General features: G+C 42.0%; 1 protein-coding gene across 1 annotated transcript in view; it reads left to right on the forward strand.

Annotated features, from left to right (window-relative positions):
- Window positions 1–20868, forward strand: part of rims1b (regulating synaptic membrane exocytosis 1b) — a 106280-nt gene that overhangs the window by 7012 nt on the left and 78400 nt on the right. Inside the window, exon 2 of the mRNA XM_028589848.1 lies at window positions 16900–17113. Within this exon, the coding sequence (XP_028445649.1) occupies window positions 16900–17113 (214 nt within the window). The remainder of the gene's footprint in view (window positions 1–16899; window positions 17114–20868) is intronic.

Consider the following 20868-nt stretch of genomic DNA (forward strand, 5'->3'; position numbering starts at 1 on the left):
CTCCATATGAGTGTGTGTATGTGTTCAGAGTGTGCTGGGTTGGATATTCACACTTTGCTCTTAATTAAAAGAACTCAAAAGCAGTCGGGTGTGTCTGCAACACCTGGAGGAATGGAAGCCGGGGCGGTGCTAACGGTGTCTACGTGTGTGTGTGTACACGATTTGTGTTTTGTGTCACATCAGTGTGTGTGTGTTCGGTGTGTGTGTGTTTGACGCTCTTGCGAGTTTGTCTACACATCTGTCATCTCTGCTGCATGTCACAAAAAGCTGCATCTTGTGTTTGCTTCTCAGTTTTTCCATTGTCAAATGAAAAAGACGGAAAAGGGACTCACTGGTTCACTTCGGGGCACACCTCAGCATGCATGTGCACCTGTATGTGTGTGTGTGTGTGTGTGTGTGTGTGTGTGTACTATGCATGCATGCGTACACTCTTACTTTAAATTTGGGCCAAAAAGTGAGTTTAAAAGCCTGAAATCTCAGCACCCTCGCAAGTATTAAAACCGCACCCTCTTATTGAGCACCAGTCCAAATTACAGTCATGATCCTGGTCTCTTCTGAAAGGTGACTCTTTGGAGTTTACTGCCAGAAAGTCAGAATGAGTCTTAAGTCATACTGTTACAAATTTACAGAGGCGCAAACATATAAAGAATGAAAGATATTTTCTCACCTTTCTTCTTTTTACTTTGAATGTCTTGTATGCACCCATGTTACAAACTAAGCAACTGTTGGCACAATGAAATTAAGATTTTAAAATGGTCGACACCAATGAAGTCATGAGGTTTTATGTATGTTTAACATTAAAACATGATTTATAAAATCACGCCAATAATTAATATTCTAATAGCTTAGTATTCTGTGCAAAAAAGGTATGTATATAGCCTTTAGGCTGCCCTACATGTTATTGTAGGCCCAGTTTAATATGCAACTTTATTTTATACAATATATGTAGTAGGGGGTCCCTGCTCCGTCTCTCTTTCAGTTAAGGGGTCCTGCTGTAATACAACCCACAGGGACGTCAGTCACAGTTTTGAACGTTAACGCTGAACATTTTAAACATGTCTTTAACGTTGTGAAATGGTCACAGTTTGGTTATGTTTAAGTACCAAAACTACTTGGTTAAGTTTAGAAAACGGTTGTGGCAAAATCAGACGTTACTTCACTTCCTGTTCGTTAAGTTAAAAAAAACAAGGGGGAAGACCATCTCCCACTGTAGCTACTTTTATGCATGAGGGAATAGATCCCTAACCAACGGAATAACTGACCGATCACTCACAACAATGTGTTCAACAATCACATATTTCAAATGTTTGGGTGTCCAGGTGCTTTTGGCCATTCACTGAATATATGTTAAAGATCAAACAATACATACCTGCATATTCTTGAACTGCTCCCCACACCCCCCTCCTTTATAAAAGAACACAGGTGCACATGTCCTTAAACCTCTGCGCTATCGTTGGCCTTTTACTATCTTGTACAATTTGGGAAACATCCTTGCGTTTGTGTGTTTATACAGCTGGGCTGATTTGGTTAATCATTAGCTACAGCCGCAGAGACATAAGGGACACAGTGTGACAGAGAACCAGGACCGTGGCCTTTCAATCACTCACAGAGGATGGGAAGAGATGGTGTGGCGGGCTGGGTGGGACTCTGAGTGTGCTGAGAGTAAGAGACCCGAGCGAACCTCGGTGATCAGCCTCTTTAGTGCTCTCAGACCTGCCCAGCATTAAAGTTTAATGAGAAAGCTCTCTACTCGGGCTGACCAGGCTATCTACATCTCTCCCCCTCTCTCCTTCTATCTCTGTCTGTGTTTGTGGTCAGAGGACGAGATGGGATTATATCATGGGTGGCCGCACACGACATTGTATGGGACTCAAATGTGTACCCTCTGGTAACACCAGTCCAAAATGTCTCTATATGCTTATTTAGATAATGTTAAATCATGTTGTGTCACGAAGAGTTGAGTGTGTTTGTGTGTGTGTGTGTGTGTGTGAGTGTGTGTATAAAAAGTATTAATTGGAGTGCTGCCCAAATTACCTTTATATATTATTATCCACATTAAATTGCCTGGATTTAACTTTATGAAAATGAGGAGCGACTCATTTGCGGCGCTACCACAATGCATTGCACGACTGCTTCCATAGAAATGAATGGGGAAGTGTGGAAATGACGCTGACAATGGACACGTACTGTACCATAAGTGTCAATGTGAGTTGAGCGCGTTAAGTCTTTTATTTATTTATTTTTTACTCCCTTAAGGACCCCTGGTGGTCCCCAGACCCCACTTTGGGAACCACTGCCCTACTGCACCTGTTACCACACCCACCAGTGATGTCACAGCGAACTGACACAGCTGTTAAGATTTAAAACTAAAATGAAATAATCACAATGACACCCTATACAACTACCTACTGAATGTTGTATGTGCATGACTAAACAACTACTGCATTCATAGCAGGAACAAAACAATTACTAAACATGAACATGAATGTTCAACATTTTTGGACGCCAATAAACCACGATGCTAGCAGTGGATGTAGCGCATCAACAAAAATCCAACACAACAATTTGTTTGATTTTGAGCTCACTTTGTATGGAGGTTTGGTTAGGGTTAGAAGAAGAATAAGAAGGAGGGGTGGGCAATGGAGGAGTGGGCTGCTAGCCCAGGCTACTGGGACAGAGTGAGGTGATTAGAGATCACCCATAATTACTCCACAACTAATGCACCAACTACATTCCTGGTTTACGTCACCCTGCAGGCTGTGTGAGGTCAGAGGCTTTGTGTTTGTGTGTGTGTGTGTGTGTGTGTGTGTGTGTGTGTGTGTCTCTCAGTATTTAAAAGCGAAAGAAACAGAAGAAGAGGACAGTGCAAAGTCAATACAATGACGTGGAAGAGACTTTTTTTTTTTTATCAATTCCTTGGCTGTGACAGAGTGGAATCCAATGTACAGTATTGAAGATATGAGATAAGAGTGAGGTATGAGAGGAAAAGAAATAAAGGCAACGCAGGAAGATAGAGGGAAATGAATGGAAAAGAAAGAAAAAAATACATGAGGAGGAGAAAGATAGAGTGATAGACACACACTGATATACACACATACTGTACACACTGTGGAGTCCATGGCAAAAAGCACTCTGCTCCATAAATACGGGTAAAACACTCACGACATCAATACAAAAGAGTTATCGCCGTCTAAGCACTGGCTGTGGGAGGGGCTGCTTAGTCTGACGCTATAGGCTGAAGACAGGTTAAAGCTACGAAGCTAAAGGACTTAGTCTGTGCTGGGATGGAGCAGGAACAGTGGCAATGTGTTCGAAACAATACTGAACTCGCACGAGACTTCACATCAAGTTAATTTTAACCTGAACAACCACGCGGATCCTTCGGAGACTCATCATTACAAATGCACGTCATGCGACAATTTAGAAACCTACATTTCTTTACAGTGTTTTCCCTAGGTTTGTTGAAGACTGAGGTGTTTAGGGGGTCATCCCTCAAGAAAATGTTACGCTTTTCAATAAAAGAAATGCAATCATCATTTTCGAACATTAGTATTACCATATCCGTCTAAAACGTTGAAAAAAAGCTAGAGCAGATAATAAATAACACTCAAAGTGTCACGATTGTGGGATTCTGTTGACGTTTTTCCTGTTTTATTTTGTAGTACTCTCTCTCTCTCTCTCTCTCTCTCCCTCTTATGTCTTATTTTACTTCCTGCCTTGTGTTTTCCTGCCTTCCTGACTGTCTGCCCTGCCCTGATGTGTCCCACCTGTTCCTGAGCCCTCGTGTCACCTGTCCCTTGTTTCACCCTAGTTACCTTGTGTATTTAGTTTCTGTGCTGTCTTTGACTCGTGTCAGTTCATTGTCTTCCCTCCATGTCTTCCCTTCCTGGTTTTCCCTGCGTCGCTCCTTCCTGGTTGTTTTTTCCCTGTCTTGTCTTCTGGTTCTTTGTTTGTGCCTGCCTGCCTACCTACCTCTGGACACTTTTTGTTGTAAGTCTTTTGTTCAATAAATACCTCAACTCTGCATTTTTTGGTCCAAGCCTCGCAATTCCTGACACAAAGTGGCGAAAGAAGTCCCCTGGGGCCCCGACTACCATCACTAGATCTGAGAAAAGCCTTCTAGTTACATTCTTTAAGCTTAGGTGGTGCCCAAATTGGCATGTTTGGTGCTGGAGGGGAGCACAAGCATTGGTTGTTGACAATGTTTGTGTGACTTAACTTCACTACCAAGACTTTAAACTTACGATAATATTGGTCAAGATGCAATTCATTGTAGCCTGAACATATTCAATATGTCACACTGAATTCCATGGAAATGTGAATGGAGTGATGCACATGACATCCACGATTAGTTCTGAACCAAATGTTATAGGTCCCATGGCATGAAAATGTCACTTTATGAGGTTTTTTAACATTAATATGCGTTCCCCCAGCCTGCCTATGGTCCCCCAGTGGCTAGAAATGGTGATAGGTGTAAACCGAGCCCTGGGTATCCTGCTCTGCCTTTGAGAAAATGAAAGCTCAGATGGACCGATCTGGAATCTTCTCCTTATGATGTCATAAGGAGCAAGGTTACCTCTCCTTTCTCTGCTTTGCCCTCCCAGAGAATTTGGCCCACCCATTAGAGAGAGACATCATGGCTTTCAAAGAGCAAACTGGCAGTTGGCCAAGGCCACACCCCCACCCTCCACCCCCCCCCTCCCTCCTCCTCAATAGCTACAGACAAAGAAATGGCACATCCTAAGGAAAGCTCATTGTGGGACTGGCTCTAGTGGCTGTAATTCTGCACCAAGGCTGAATTTCGGGAAAGAGACTTCAGATACAGTATTAGGGGACCACTAAGGTCTATATAAAAGAGACTTCAGATACAGTATTAGGGGACCACTAAGGTCTATATAAAAGAGACTTCAGATACAGTATTAGGGGACCACTAAGGTCTATATAAAAGAGACTTCAGATACAGTATTAGGGGACCACTAAGGTCTATATAAAAGAGACTTCAGATACAGTATTAGGGGACCACTAAGGTCTATATAAAAGCATCCAAAGAGCACCATGTCATGGGACGTTTAACGTCAGCATGCTAACGTGCTCACCATGACAATTATAACGTGCAACTGTTTAGCAGGTAATGCTAATGGAAACCCAGTCCGTTCAGGTCCTATCCCTTGACCAATGGGCTGTCCTGACCCTAACCATTCAGATCGTAGTTTAGCAGGTTAGCATAGTTCCATTTGCTAATAAGCACTAAACACAAAGTACAGCTGAGGCTTTTTGGGAGTGTCATTAGTAGGTGTGTGTGGTCCCTAAGTGACAGTATTAGACAAATTGAAACCGATTATGGTGCTAGATGTCAGGGGATCAATTCATCCAGAAGGAGCCATGGATACTGTACCAAATGGTATGATCATCCATTTGATTAATTTTGATTTGACCTAAAATAGCAAAGGTAAACCTCATAAGAAAAAGTCAGGGGATCACAAAATGCCTGTAAAAAAGGAAATTTGAATGATAATCCAACCAGTTATTTCAGTCTGGACCAAACTGAACAACATTGTCATATTTAGAGCCCATCGTAATCAATTTCACCGTGAATGTATGAAAGAGACATTTGTACACTTGCCTTATCCACTCCGCTTTAATTTGCTTGCTACTTCAAATATAATCGATTGTTACATTTTTCCCACAATGGCTTTGGTGGATGCTAATCGTTGATTTAGATGAAGTTACAGAATATTTACGTGAAACTAAAAAAGCAAATTGATCACTTTCTCACTAAAGTCTTACCCATCATCTAACAATCAAAGAAAGAACAGATATTTTTCAGCACATCGTTGTTGTTTCGGAGATATAAAAAGGGATTGGTATGGTGGTAGAAGGGTTACTTTTCTTCCCAAACTTCATAAAGTGTAGTTTCTAGACACCATAAAGTCTAGATTCTTCTCTAAAATAAATGATAGAGAACACAGCAGCTTAGATTTTGCTTCATTGAGCATTGCTCCCCTGAAGCTGTGTACTAACCCAGCAGGTTTATGTGACTACAGCAGTCAGATGTGGCTGTAACATGGGATCATGGAAAGAATGACAGCTGGGACTCAAACCCTATCAAGCCAGGGAGGATTGAGTCGATTGACCGGATTGTTTGAGAAATTGCTGCCCTATAGATGTATACACACTGGCCATCTGGTTGCTTTATTTCTGCTAGCATTATGACGTTGGTACTATTTTATAGCCTTTTGACAGTGGAGGAAGCCAAATGTGTAGAAGTCATCATGGATAACATCATGGCAGGCAAACAAGAAAACAAAGACGATGTTTGCATTTGGTTAAGCACCCATCTGTTGCTCTTTCTCTTTCCCTTCCCTGCCTCCTTTCTTCTTTTCATCACCTTCACACTCCACACTCCAGCAGGAATGCTTAGATTGAATTTAATTTTTTTGACACATCACTTCATTCTTCATTTCCTAAAAATGACTCATGTTCCTGCTTTTATAAACTGTTCCTGGGCAAATCTATCTTTTTTCTTTTCCTTTCTCTCCTCTTCTTCCTTCTCCCTTTACTCTTTCCATCATCCTGTCTCCATCCTCTTTCCATCATCCACTCCTCTTCTCAAGTGGTATTTATAGAGTGGCTCCGGATGCATCAGCTTCTCTCCTCTGCTGGTCTCTGGCCCACGCTTGTTTCCGTCTTGGCTCTCTTTGTTCATCCTTTGCTTTTCCACTTGTTCTCCTTCCATCTCCTCCTCCTCCTCCTCCTCCTCCTCCTCCTCCTCCCTGCAGACAGCCTTTTGTCTAGGACGTCCCAGTTTGACCGGGACATTCCCGATTTTTAATTGCTTGTCCCGAGTCCCGAAAAAAAAGCCTGTCGGGACGCTAAAATGTCCCGGTTTACACCAGGAGCGGCGTCAGCCGATTTTGCCGTGTCTTCAGCCCCGAATGTTTTGAGTGTAGCCCCGAATGTAACTTTGTCCATTTATTTTTCCGAGGCGAATAGAACGGGCAGCTACGTGCGGGGTCCGACCATGCTGTATTTGTTGCCTATCACCTAGCAACCGTCTCTCCGTGAGGAAAGCTATGAAAGCCGGGTGAAGTTTTCGGAGGAATCGTAGCCAAATCAGTCTAATACATTGATGCCATCAACACAAAGTTTAGGAGCGCAATGCTAATGATTTAGTTTGAAGTTCCCGTGACGTGACGTTTCCAGTCTACGGTTCAGACTCAGACACACGGAGCTCTGAAGCAGACCTGCTTGTGTCCACTCCTTCTGTAAAATGCAGCGCAGCCTCAGGTTCATGGACGCACTCAGCTGTGGCCATGCTGCGGCAGATGTGTTGCGTATTCTTTAGTTTCGGGTTTCCACCTCCGACGTAGAGCAGCGTACAGCCACTTCCATAGCTAAACTATTTGTCTCATTCAGAGACCAGAGACCCAAACGGGGCTCTGTGTCTGTCAGAAGGTCTGAGATCTACCGTCTCAGCAGAGCAATCGCGTAATGCACAGCAGACTATGGTGCAGGTATAGATTATTTTCTGAAATATAGCTTGTGATTTTATTCTTGTAATAGCCTATTATCACTTTATTTTTCTCAAAATATCACGACTCCTCCAAATCACAGAGAACACAGATATACTGTGTTTATATACTTTGAATGTGCACAACGTTTTGGACAAGAGCAGTAAATCTTGCTCAAACATCTGAAATATTACAGTTCAGGGTTTTATTAATAAATTTAAATTAATGTATCATTGAGGTGAATAATTGTCATATGCACATTAAGGAGGTTACTTAACCAACAAAAGATGCAAAACAGGAGGTAAGAGTAAATGATGCCTATGGGCTACATGTGTGCTGACTCAGATATAATTAGAAAAGTCCATCCAAAGGAGAATAATAGTTGAAAGCAATACAGAATGCCTGACAGCCTTACTGCAATATATTCCATTATGTTTTTATATTTGGATTGTAATCTGTTTCTCTTTAAATAAAGATATTTGCAGCATACATTAATTCAGAAAAAGGTAGAAATAGGTGCATAAAAATTCACCAGAATGCAGGAAATTAAGTGTTTAATGCTCAAAATTTTCAATAAATCATTTTAATTACTTTGCTGTTATTGGAATAAATAACACTTTAAAAAATCTTTTTTAGAAAAAATCTCAACATAAATCTCACACTAAACTGAAAAAGGCTGTTACTGTTACTACAGGAAAAAACACTTATTATTAGACGAGGAGCCTAGGATCAAAATAATGAAGTTACTGTCTGTGTCTGTGTCTGACCTGGGCTGGCACATGTTCACGTTAAAAAGCGTGTGCGCGCACAAACACACTACTGTCACGCGCAAAGTGTCCCGGTTTTAGCTCCAGGAAATCTGGTCACCCTAGTCTACCCATCTCTTTCTTGGAATTGTGTGTAAACCACTCCTCACCTGTTCTTCCTGTTTCCTTTTTTTTTTTTTTAACCCCACTGTCTCCTCCATAAATGTGTCTGCTCCCTTTTATATACCCCTTTTGATCACTCCACCTCCACCCCTGACTCCTCCTTTCCTTGCCTCCTCACAGCGTTTGCCAACATATCTGTTGTCTTCCCGGTCTCTAGCACCATCAGAAGCAGAGACGTTTTTTCCTTCAACGCCCTCAATTGTGCTGTCATGCAGCGCTGGGACTATTGATCCAGCATGCTTGTTTTGTTCTTCCAACTAAAACCTCCAAACCTCTGAAAAAAGCCAGTTTGTGTTGTTACAACCATTGGTGTCAATTGACTGTTAGCTAAACCCTGGCCCTGAGCAGCAATGGTCCAATCACAGCTTAAACACCTGAACTAGAAACCGCAGGTTTGTCAAGTTTTTAGGATTTCTCCACATCCATGTCAGTGGAGGTGCTATTATATCATAGTTTAAGAGTTGTAACCAGACAAAGTGTGTTAGATAGTGTTACTTTTATGCTCATTGTTTAGTCCTCATTCTTAAATCTTGAATTCGAAAATGAAACATAGGTTGTTTGGACATAGAAATATCAAAACATAAATCTACTGTTGCATTTTAGCCAACCAAATCCATGGGCATGGGTTTGAAATGGAAAGCCTGCCTTTGTTTACTTCTGTGTGAAATCGAAGACGCATTGTGAATTGGGAGTGGGGAATTTGCATTGCTTGCTACAGGCGAAGCAACAGTATCCAAGGGCACAAGGCTTTGAAAAACAGTTTATCACCACTTCCCAAGGCTGAAACATACAGGCTGCTTCTTTTCCAACTTCCAGAACTTTTCCAGTTTCTTCTGACTGAGAAGGAGTCTTCTGCAAGGCGTCACCAGGAATCAGCTGATGAGACAGAAATAGTATTGCCCTATACACGTACACAAACACACAGCTTTCCCCTCTCCCCTCCCCATCCTTGGGCAATGTATTCATAGTGGTGCTAATTAACAACTCCACACCAGTAACTGGTGGAGACACAAGAGGGAGAGATAAAGAGAACATGAGAGAGAAAGGGAGAAAGAGGAATGGAGTCCTTGGACACGCTGGGCTGAATATAATGCCCTAGGCGAAAGCAAACCCATACGTGTGTACATGTGGGTTTTCTGTGTGCGTGTGTGGGTGCTCATTTGCACACTTATTTTGACATCTGGCTCTCTGGCTGGCCCATGGTGTTGACCTAGAGAGAGGAGACGCCCACAGTTCAGCTGGTTCACACCACTTGGACCCCCCTGGTCACTGTCTAGCACAGCCACATGCTAACAGTGTTAGATAGTAACACATTACAGTAGTGCCAATAGGTTACTTTTCCCCCAGTAATGAGTAGTATACTGTCATGGATATCTTGTGTGCTCTGTCAAAACAGCAGTCCTGGTCAGGATATGTTAGCTTAGCGCTGGGTCTGGAGGCGGTGAGAGTATGCCTTACTTCTGCTAAAAGAGGACATTTACACCCTCCGGTAACTCCAAATTTTATATTTTTCACATGCTGTGTCTTCTTAGCTGTCTAGCTAGCAACCAATACATCCAGAAATCTCCTGGGGTTTGTGTGGAGATGGCTGTATGTTTCTGCTAGCTAGGTTATTTGAGCTTAGCTTTGGGGTTAGCTTAGGTTGGAGGTTACACTACTATGTCTTCATGGATATATACATCGAAAAAACATTAGAGAAAGAACAACAATGGCAAAAAGTAAGAACCAGGGATTTATTCGGACGTCTATGAGGTGGAACTGTTAGCCTACAGTAAGCCTACCTAACCGATGAGACCGACTGACATGCGTCGTCGTTTCCAAAGGTCTCCGTTTCTGTCCATCCAGACTACAAAGCAACCCCGGAGTTTTCAATCCAAAGCGGTTAGAGTTGTTGCAAAGTATCTGACAGGGACGGTAATGAAGTTGAAATGTAACTGTAGCTCTAACTATGTTACTAGTTACTGCTACCGTTGAGTAATTTAAGAAACGTCATTTTTAATAAAATAAATATTTTTTCACGGTAGCCATTTTGACTTGTCACAGCAGGTGAAACAGATTGATTGGATGGTGGTACAATTTCATTTTTGTACATCCAGCAGTCATGTAGCAACATTAGCATTTATTGGAGTTGTGTTTCTGTCCAGTTAGTCTATATCCACGGCGTTCCACTTCCGGGATTGCTCCGTTGCCAAAGGAAATTCCGCTGGATTTCACTCATTTAGGCTGGATATCCTTAGGCTTTCTTTGTGTTGACATTTTAAACTCCGGTCGATTTATGAGGTTTATGGTTAACCTTTTCTCAGATCTCTGCAGGGTAAAATCCAGACAGCTAGCTAGACCATCTGTCCAATCTGAGTTTTCTGCACAACTAAAACTACTTTTGAATGAGGCACCGTTGCTCCGTACGGTGCTTAGCACTGCCCAAGACGATTGTGATTGGTTAAAAGAGATGCCAATAAACCAGAGTATGATTTTCTCTCATTCCTGAATGCTGTGTGGACTCGCCAGACCCTCCTTCGCAGGTAGGTCTAGCAATGCAAGACTACTCTCTAGTTAATATAAGTCAAAATTGTACTGTCCTTTTAGCTCTTTTTTGGTCTTTACAGATTCCTGAGACAAATATCTGGCTCTTTAGATGCTAAATGTTCCACTATGAACATTAGCTAGTTGCTAACTTTGTCATCTGCTGTCTGGTGCTGGTCAGGTGGCATACAGTGGGTTTATCAGAGCTTTTCCCACTGAAAACAGCGGCCTGTGAAGTGTCAGCTTCACAGTTAAAACATGCTTAAAGGCTACGTAGAGCTGAGGGGAAATGAGTTGTGTGAGAATTTCCTGTGGGTTTGTCACTATGAGCAACCCCTTTCCTATTACGAATAGTAATTTGACCCATTTTAATTATTGATTAGTGTTGCTTCAGTGAAATAAACAATGACTTTTACACAGTAGCAAAGGTTGGAGTTTTTGAGATATGTTAATACAGCTCCGTGGTAATATGTTTTAAGTAGTGATAGACTGATTATCGGCGCTGGACGATTATCTGCCTGTTTTTTGGCAGTTTGCAGATGATCTGTTTTGGCGTTGTATTTGCCTGATAACAGATAAAGTTAATGAATTAAAAAGTGTTCTACTTTGGCTCTGCTACAGCTCTGTGTCTGTCCCTCTGCTTCAGTTGTCACTCACCACTGAGTCTGACTTAATGTCTCCCCCCAACACTATCTGACTCTCTTTGACTGTGTGTTATGTTGAAAGTTTCTTATTTATTAAATAATCGCTCAAAGCATTTAAAAACAAAGTTTTGTGTTGGAGTTTGTAACAGTCCAAAATCTTAATTTTGACTTAAAGATTTTCATATTCACTGTTAATGCATATCGGGTCCAAATATCATTCTTTGAGTGAAATTGACCAAAGAAAGAGTCTGTCTGCACCTTGGGATCATAGCCATGGTGGCTGATCCCTGGGGAGGCAGCCGGCTCTGGCCTGTAATCGATGAACACACAGTAGAGTGAACACAGACAGCATGTCTCTACTTGAGAGGACGTCTTTTCCCTGTTGTCTTCACACAGTGGTTCCATTTTCGTCTGTATGGCTGGGGTCACTCATGTGTCCCCTGACGAGGCATGGTTAACGTTAAACATAAAGGTGGTGTTCATGATATGCAATTTAGGTAGAAATTACAACGGATATGGGTACTGTGTGCTGACTCAGAGGGCATTAATCTGGACTGTCACATTGTCTATTAATAGGGTGTGAAATTTAAATTTTGGATGGTGTCTGTGTTAGGGTGACCAGACGTCCCGGTTTGACCGGGACAGTCCTTGATTTTAGACTTGTGTGTACCATCCTGTCGGGACGCTAAAATGTCCCGGTTTACACCAACCACTATGAAATTGTGCCGGTTGTCAGCGATTACATAGCCGACGTGGTCTTATTATAGCCCGATCCTTAACTAAACCCATGTAGAAAGACTAATAGAGCGTCCAGCTTATGATTTTAACAATGTGTGTTTGTGTGTGTGTGTGTGTGTGTGTGTGTCAGTCAATCGTAGCGGTCTGCGTCTGCATAATCTGTGCAGCCGGCGTTACAATATTTGTAAACATTGTTGCAATGCCTCTTCTTATCTGTCCCGTTTTAACCAGTCCCTCCAGGATTTTTTTTTGAGATTGTTGTTGCCCAAAATGCCTGATTTTGCGGGAGCTGTCCTCAATTTAGGTTGTCTCATCTCCAGTTTTTCCTGCATCCACCATGTGTGTGTGTGTGTGTGTGTTGTGTGTTGTGTGTGTGTGTGTGTGCGCGCGTCAGTTGCGGGGGATACCACAGAACTTTTGAGCAGCCCCGTCTACTGCAGAAAGCCGAAAGGATTGAAACAGCAGCAGCTTTCAGCAACTTTAGAGTGAAAAAAAAAAACTCTTTCGCTGTACGTTTTGTTGGTAAATGTGAGATGCTCGAGTCACACACGTTCCATCCCGTCTTCATATCAGAAACAAGGAAATGAATTTGGCGACATACGCAAATTCTGATTTGAACACAACTTGTGCATAATGATGTAGGCTACCCACCTTACCTAATGCTTTAGTTGATGTGTTGTTCATACATGAGGTCATGAATGAGAGGCTATGAACTAATGTCAATTCCTGATGATTCATAAGATATAAAGGAATGAAGTAGGCTAATGAACAAATCATCAATTAATTCATGCATGAATTCATAATTCATGTACCCTTACCATAAAGTGTTACCATAACTTTAGTTCAAGTCTGTGGCAGCAGTTCCAAATAATTCGTTTAGTGCCATGCAATGAAAAATACCTTTTCACAATGTTTTTCACAAGTTGCTTTTTCCAAAAGAATGCTTTAATTCTGAAAAATAAAGTTGGTCCCACATAAAACTCACTCAGTGTCTTTTAATATTATTTACATACCAAGAAAATTCATGAATATTAACTGAGATACCACATTATGTTGTGAGCAGTAGACCTACGTGTGCTGTTGGCAAAACTGTGTCTAATCTGTCTGACCTGGGCTGGCACATGGTCACAAAAGTGTGTGTGTGCACGAGCACTACGGTCACGCGCAAAGTGTCCCGGTTTTAGCTCCGGGAAATCTGGTCACCCTAGTCTGTGTGTATGTGTGACAGAAAGATTGCACATGTTTGGTGAATTTCTGTATACTGTATATTTTGTATTCATTCTGCATACAGTAGATTGCTTCCGGTTGAGTGTGTCGGTTTCTCTTTGCTCTTTGTTTGTGAGAGCCTGGTACCTTCGCACAGTCTTTGCCATTGACATCGGTGACGATGCGCTGAGCAACTCTGTCAGTTATCAAATTAGAAGAAAAAAAACTGGACTTGTAACGTTTGTTTTCAACTTGTGCTAACGTCACAATAGGTTTCCATATTGGTAGCTAAGAGTTGTGGGGAAGAGGTGATGATTTAAAAGAAAAATTAAGAAATCGTGCAGGTATCTTCACACAAAGTTATATGAGAAAATATAATATAAACGATCTAAAGTTGTGTGGTCCAGTTTCACTGAATGGCTCTAGCTTTCTAACATTTAAGAGATATTTTTGTGTTTTTATCACTGATGGACAGAATATCGTCCAGACCTGACATTAGAATTTCACCTGGCTATACATAGATAGTTTTAAAGTCAAAGATGATGAGACCCTATACTCACTGCTGCAGAGCTCTTTTCTGAACACAGATCTATTTTCATATTAAAAAAAAAGTCACCTCGTGCAGCTTTAACAGTGCATGTCTGCTTAATGTGTGGAAGTGGAGGAAATACTGATGAAACCGTGGCTCTAAGAACAGGAACAGCTGGTGCACTGACACCCGCTGACACCCAGCGCTTGACGCCACAACGTTACCAAGGCAACCGGCTGTGCACCCTCTGTTTCTGACAGCTGTTCCCATGGTGCCTGGGCTTGGCTCAGCCTCTGGACTCCCATTGGCAGGATAGATAGCTTCTCGGGGTCAGAGGTCGTGTTTATGACGTTGCCGCGGCGGCAGTGTCACGTTGTTTTTTCCATTCGAAATTACGTACGGATCAGTTAAGCTGAGGTTTGTGTCAACTCCACTGTCCATTTGTCATTCTTTTTGACTATTAGCGAAAGTAAAGCCTACTTGAAACATTTGTGAGTGGAAACATGCATAATTCTAATTCTCTTGAGTATAAATGCATGTGCAGACACTGCATCTGCCTGTCTGGATGAGTGCAGTAATACAGGATGCTACTGGATGCTTTATCACAGTATGTATGTTATCTGTTCAAAGCTTAACCATGTCTCTCTAAGTCAAGCACAGACAAAACTGGTGAGGATAAAGAGATCAGAATGGCTGTAATGGTATAAAACGATGCTCTCATGGTACACTGATGATCGTCATTATGTTAACTTCTTTGACGGAACTTTAAAGTGTCCTGGCTCTGCATTATAGATGGAGCAGATGCTTTGATGTTGAGCCCCTAGGTTATTACGGCTTGTCGTAAAGTCCCCTTCAGGCTTTACAAAACGTCAGCATTGGAACTTCAACATTACGTACCGAATATTTGAGAAAAATGCATATAAGATTTGATAATATTCAAAATATCAGCCTAAAGGTACCCAGTCTGTGTAGGACACAGAAGGATATACAGTATTTTTTTTTCTTTTTCTTTTTCACATTTCATTCAACATTCCACGTCACAAAACCGTCGCCCCTGATCCAACCATTCCCCCCGTGTCAGCTGATTGGCCAAATGTGTCCCAGTCCAGCAGCCACCTCCCTGTTCCAGCTCTGTATAGTGGCACAGTCTGCTGCCTCTATTCAGAGACAGCTAGAAACGCACTAGTGAAGAGGAATGCACAATTAGCTTTTGTCTTCTCATTTCTTGGACAGTTTCTGTTTGGCATTTCAAAGATTCTTTTCAGGGAGACTGTATACTTTGTTGTTTGTTACATAACTTTTCGTTTGGACAGCTTGTTTTTCAGTAAAGCCAAAGACAGAGCCTTTTTTGTTCATCTAAAAAGCATTCAGTAAAAACACAGCATCCTCCCTGGACTTATAGGTCATGTTGGAGGACTGTTATCGGTTTTTTTGGGTTTTTTTTTCAACCACCAAAAGCTGCTGACAACAGATCAGGTGTTATGTTCTCTACCTGTTTCCTGCCCAGCAGCTGAGCATTACAGACGGGACGACATGTCTGATTTGAACAGATCCAGGTGATCTAGTTTACATTGTAACCTGAATGTCTGTTCGTATTTTGGACTCTTGTTCGGACAAAACAAGGAATCTGAATCTTACTTTGGGATCTTTGAACGTGTGATGGCATTTTGTTACTATTAAATAAGTAGCCCTATTACACTTACAGTTCAGGAATTTTGCAAATGTTCTCACTCCAGGTCTTAATCAGTGTGCGAGCAGTCTAGGTAAATCCAGACAGCTAGCTAGACTATCTGTCCAATCTGAGTTTTCTGTTACACGTCTAAAACAACTTTTGAGCGTACACACGTTCCACCAAAACAAGTTCCTTCCTGAGGCTATTTTGCAGCGATACCGTTGCTCTGTCCTGCGCCTAGCGCCCCCAAAGACGATTGTGATTGGTTTAAAGAAATGCCAAAAAACCTGTGTGGACTCGCCAGACCCTCCTGGCCTGGCAAAGCGAGACAAGAGTGCGGGGAGGCGTTCAATGTCTTGCTAATCACCGGGCCTTCCACTCATACATCTTTCTTTTCAACAGATTCAGCCGGCATTGCTCATTTTTACCTCGGCAAATGTGCAAAAGTGTGAATGCCAGCGCGCGCCATTGTCTTGATGCGTTTCTTTTGACAAATAGCTCACAGACACGACTCTAAAGTCAGCGTGCTGACAGAGACTTAACTAAAGTTTGTCTGCTTTTACAAATAGGCAAATTGGCTGCAAAGCTGTGCATGAAGCCATCTTCTCTCTTCTCTATCTTTCTCCCTCACTCAGCATGGTAATCAAAATGCTGTCTGGGTCCCCCCTACACGAGAGCCATGCTATGCTAATGCAGTATTCCTTTGACAGTTCTGTTGTTACAACACTGTGGGTGTTTTCACATGGCCTGATTTGCAATTCAGTTTTTTTTTCTTCATCATAGGCATCCCAGAAAGCAGGAAGGGGAAAAAGGCTGTGAGCCGCAGAGAGCAAAACTGAGCTGAAGTTTCATCTAATTGCGTGGCAGGGATTTTGTTTTGAAAGGCACCTTTCAAGTGGCGCTCTAATTGCCAGTTATTTTTGCTGGAACTGAAATGTTGTTCTCAAACTTGTGCGTGCATAACATCACTTTTGTGTCTGTTCGATTCAATTATTTGGAAAAATTATTCAGTTATTCCGAAAAATTCCACCAGGAAGAGTGTGTCTGAACAGCGCTGGAGGAGGTTAAAGTTGATCAAGTACAAAAAGTTGGTGAACGCATGATGTACCACTGATGGGCAAATCTCCCACTTTTACTCTCCCCGCAGAACACTGCACCAGCAGTTTGAGAGCTACAAACAGGAGGTGCGTCGCATCAGCGTGGAGACGCGGCGTCAGCAGACCCAGCTGAAGGACGACGCGCCCACCTGCGGCATCTGCCGCAAGACCAAGTTCGCCGACGGCTGCGGCCACCTCTGCTCCTACTGCCAGACCAAATTCTGCGCTCGCTGTGGAGGGCGGGTCTCTCTGCGCTCCAACAATGTGAGAAACCTGACCCATTAACCCCCCTTCCCCCTCTCACACTCACCTCATTCCCGCTATAGATGTACTGTTCTGGTCCTTCTGCTTCTGTGTTTGTTACTGTCTGCTTCGTCGCTTCCTGGTCACACTTTGGTGAGGCCAAAGTGTATTGGAAGAATGTCTTGTTGCAAGCAAGATTAGGTGTTTAACTTTGTCACAAGTAACTATGGTCAGTGTGCTGACAGTGGTTAGAAAGAATTTAACAAATATTTATGAAAATATGAGTTGTGGAACATACGGAGGCTACAGACAGACAGCAGAGCCATCATTAAAGCCCACAGGCAGATTGGTTTGATTCTGTCGCCGTTAAACATTCATATTGTACTGCTCATTAAACAACATAGTCGAGAGTGGCAGCGAAGGCGGGACAGCTGGGATATAAACAAGAGTCTACAGCCATGCGAGCAGTGCTGTGAGGACTCCACGTTTGTACGTTAAAGATAAATGCTACGTCAGCAAGCTAACACGCTCACAATGAAAAATGCTACCATGCTGATGTTTGGCAGACCATGTTTACAATCTTTGCCGAGCAGGCAATCATGTTAAGATTTGCTAACCAAACACAAAGTACAGCTGTGACTGATGGGAATGTTTTTAGGTATTTAGTCATAAACAGTGTTGGGAGTAACGCGTTACAAAAGTAACGCAATTACAGTAATGTATTTCTTTTTACTGTAACGCAGTAATACAACACATTACTAATTAAATTTCGGTAATATTATTCCCCCTTACAATCTCAGTAACGCGAGTTACTATGCATTTTAATGCAACAATTTTGAAGAATTTCCCAACACCGCGAAGCATTTGTTCACAGGAAAAAAAAGCCGTGCGTATTATTTCATAACATCTGGTTCCCAACAGGTGACGGTACGTCAGCGTGGACAGCAGTGTGTCCGAGCCGCTGACAGATTTAAACATGTCGGGAATTAATGTTTAGGTTGTTACACGTAAATCTTTGCAGTTTATCAGCCGTGGAGAGTAACTCTGCCTGTAGTGGAACTGCTTCGAATGACGACCAAAAACGCTTGTCTTTTACTGTGACCATTTACTGTTCAATATGTTGCTGTCATGAACGGTAATAATTATTACAGTCGCAGTTTTACAAACAAGAAAGTGAGCAACTTAGCTTGACGGACATGTTGCATCTCAGTAAGCTAGCAAGAGTACACAACAGATAACTTCCGTGTAGGCTACTTCAAAATAAAAGCACTTCCTGTGACGGTTCGCAGTAAAACTATATTACTGTTAAAAAAATAAGGGTGTGGACCTTTTCACATATCAGCTGTAAATCAAGTACTGTAAATAATGTAAATAGTGAGTTTTAATCACACTATAATTGACCATTTCCTTTAGACTGTTTTAAACTAAACAACATGAATTTCTTATTCAAGTGCTTTAAACAACTTCAATGTAACTGAGTATTTTCATTTTCTCCTACTTGTATATTGTACGTTTTACTTATCTATTTTTTATAGCTTTAGTTACTTTGCATATCCATATTAATTATACAAAATATTATGAATAATCTATGATGTATCAAAGTGGATAAAGAGGAGACTTTATTGATCCGGTGGTGAAATTCACAAGCTAGCTGCCAAGTCAAACTTCCGCTGTTATTTTGGTGAAAGTAACTCAAAAGTAATGCAAAAGTAGTGTAACGCATTACAATTCAGAGACAGTAATATTGTAATATAACTAATTACTCTCAAATGACAGTAACTAGTAATCTATAATGTATTACATTTTGGAAGTAACTTGCCCAATACTGGTCATAAAACAAGTATTGGAGGCACAAGAAGAAAATTGTAAGAAATCACACAAGTTATTTAAGATCAACCCATGGGGAACACAAATGTCCAATGTCTATGTGAGCAGCCATGCAAATAGATTCTGCTAGCTTTGCAACGACTTCCGAAGCGGGGCGTCGAGTTGCCCACTCCTCATTTGCATAAAGTTGAGGTCCAGGTTATTTTATGCAAATCAGGGGCGTCCAGCTCGACTCGCCGCCTCTCAAAAACTTACGAAAATCTTTCAACCTGACCAATGTCGATCTAAAATGAAGACAGATAACAGACAACTACATAACTTATTTCTCACATAAAATGTTTTCACAAACACATTTTGGTGAACTATTTCCGTAAGATAAGAGAGTCTCCAAACGAGCCGCCATGTTGGCCTGATTTGAAATTCAGGACCTGACAGCCCACGTGAAGCGTTCATCCAATCAGGTGCAGCCATCAGAGTTGTAGGAGGGTGGAGCCAGTTTTCATTGCTTGTCAGTGATCATTGAAGAGAAACTGATAACTGCTAGTGGCGAGCCCACCAACAACCAATGCTGGGGAGCGGGCCGATCACTGCCGTCAAAAAATGCCACAGTGGACACGTACCATGAGCATCATAGGCGTAATTTACGAGAGGATGGGGGGATTAGAACCTTCCCAATAATCAAAACAAATGTTTTTGTAGCTTTTCATAAAATACATGCAGACATGTCCCGGGACCTGCCTAGATAGTTGGAGATCTCAACCCCCACCCCCCAATGTTGAACCCAAAGGTACACCCTTGATGAGCGGCGTTACCTCTATGCTACAGGCTCCAGAGGCCATGCTATTATAAAACATAAGACCCATACCGTATCAATAATTTATAACCATTCATTTGATCCAGGTTGAATCAGTGTGGCATCCATCCATAAACATGTTTGCACTATTTTAAGACCCAGCCCTCCATCCAAGCATTTTATGGGCTACAACCCAAGAGAAAGGACCTCCTCCTGGGTATCGTACTTGACTATATGGGCCCTGCATCCTTGGCCTGCTGGTCCCCAATCTGTTCAGGATCCACCTAGCCCAGCCGGGCTTGAACTCACACTGGCACACGCGTATGCAGAACTCAAAGACCAGTGAGAACTGGGGATAAAGATAGTATCCCTGTTGGTAAAGCCAGTGATATTGCTTTCACAGCAGACACTAGCATGATGTAAATGCAGTCTATAAATAAAACAAATAAAGGATTTATTTGAAAGAAAATGTGCTCCAAATAACTTTTTATATAATCATAATAAGGAGCGTTTAATATGGAATTTCTTTCCATGAGATGATACTTAGCGTCACTTTAAAGTGAAATTTCAGGGGCCTAAAAAAGTAAACACAGTCAAAAGAAAAGGCGATTTTAAGGTATATTTATGTTAAAGGGGTGATAGAATGCAAAACCGATTTCACCTTGTCATAGTTGAAAAACGACAGTTTGGTGGGTAACTAGGACATACATAGAACCTCAAAATCCCAATGACACCTCTTTCCTCTGCAAATCTCACTATTTGAAACTGCCTGAAAACGGGCGAATCTCAATGAGCTGCCAAGTTGACGTCAACTCGGCGGCTCCTCCTCATTTGGCTCTAGTTTCTATGTTTGTCACGCCCCAACATTTACATAGACTACACAACTGACCTGAAATCAGGTAGTCTTCTGAATCTAGGTTGCACAGATCTCCGCTATTCCATTAAAAAATTCACAAACTTTTTTATGCGAGAAATCAACTATGTAAAGCTCAAATATGGGCTGTTTTATGAAAATTTATGGCTAATTGCAAATTGTGTCCGACTGAGTGTCGGAGTTCAGCGGCCGGTGCTGCCTGGGTTGCTACATCGCCGCTCTGCCTGTCCTCCGTCACAGACCCCGGCCTGCTGTGAGCTTGATTGAGCTCCGTCACGGCCG

Source organism: Perca flavescens, chromosome 2 (genome assembly GCF_004354835.1).
Source record: "Perca flavescens isolate YP-PL-M2 chromosome 2, PFLA_1.0, whole genome shotgun sequence".
Taxonomy (NCBI): domain Eukaryota; kingdom Metazoa; phylum Chordata; class Actinopteri; order Perciformes; family Percidae; genus Perca; species Perca flavescens.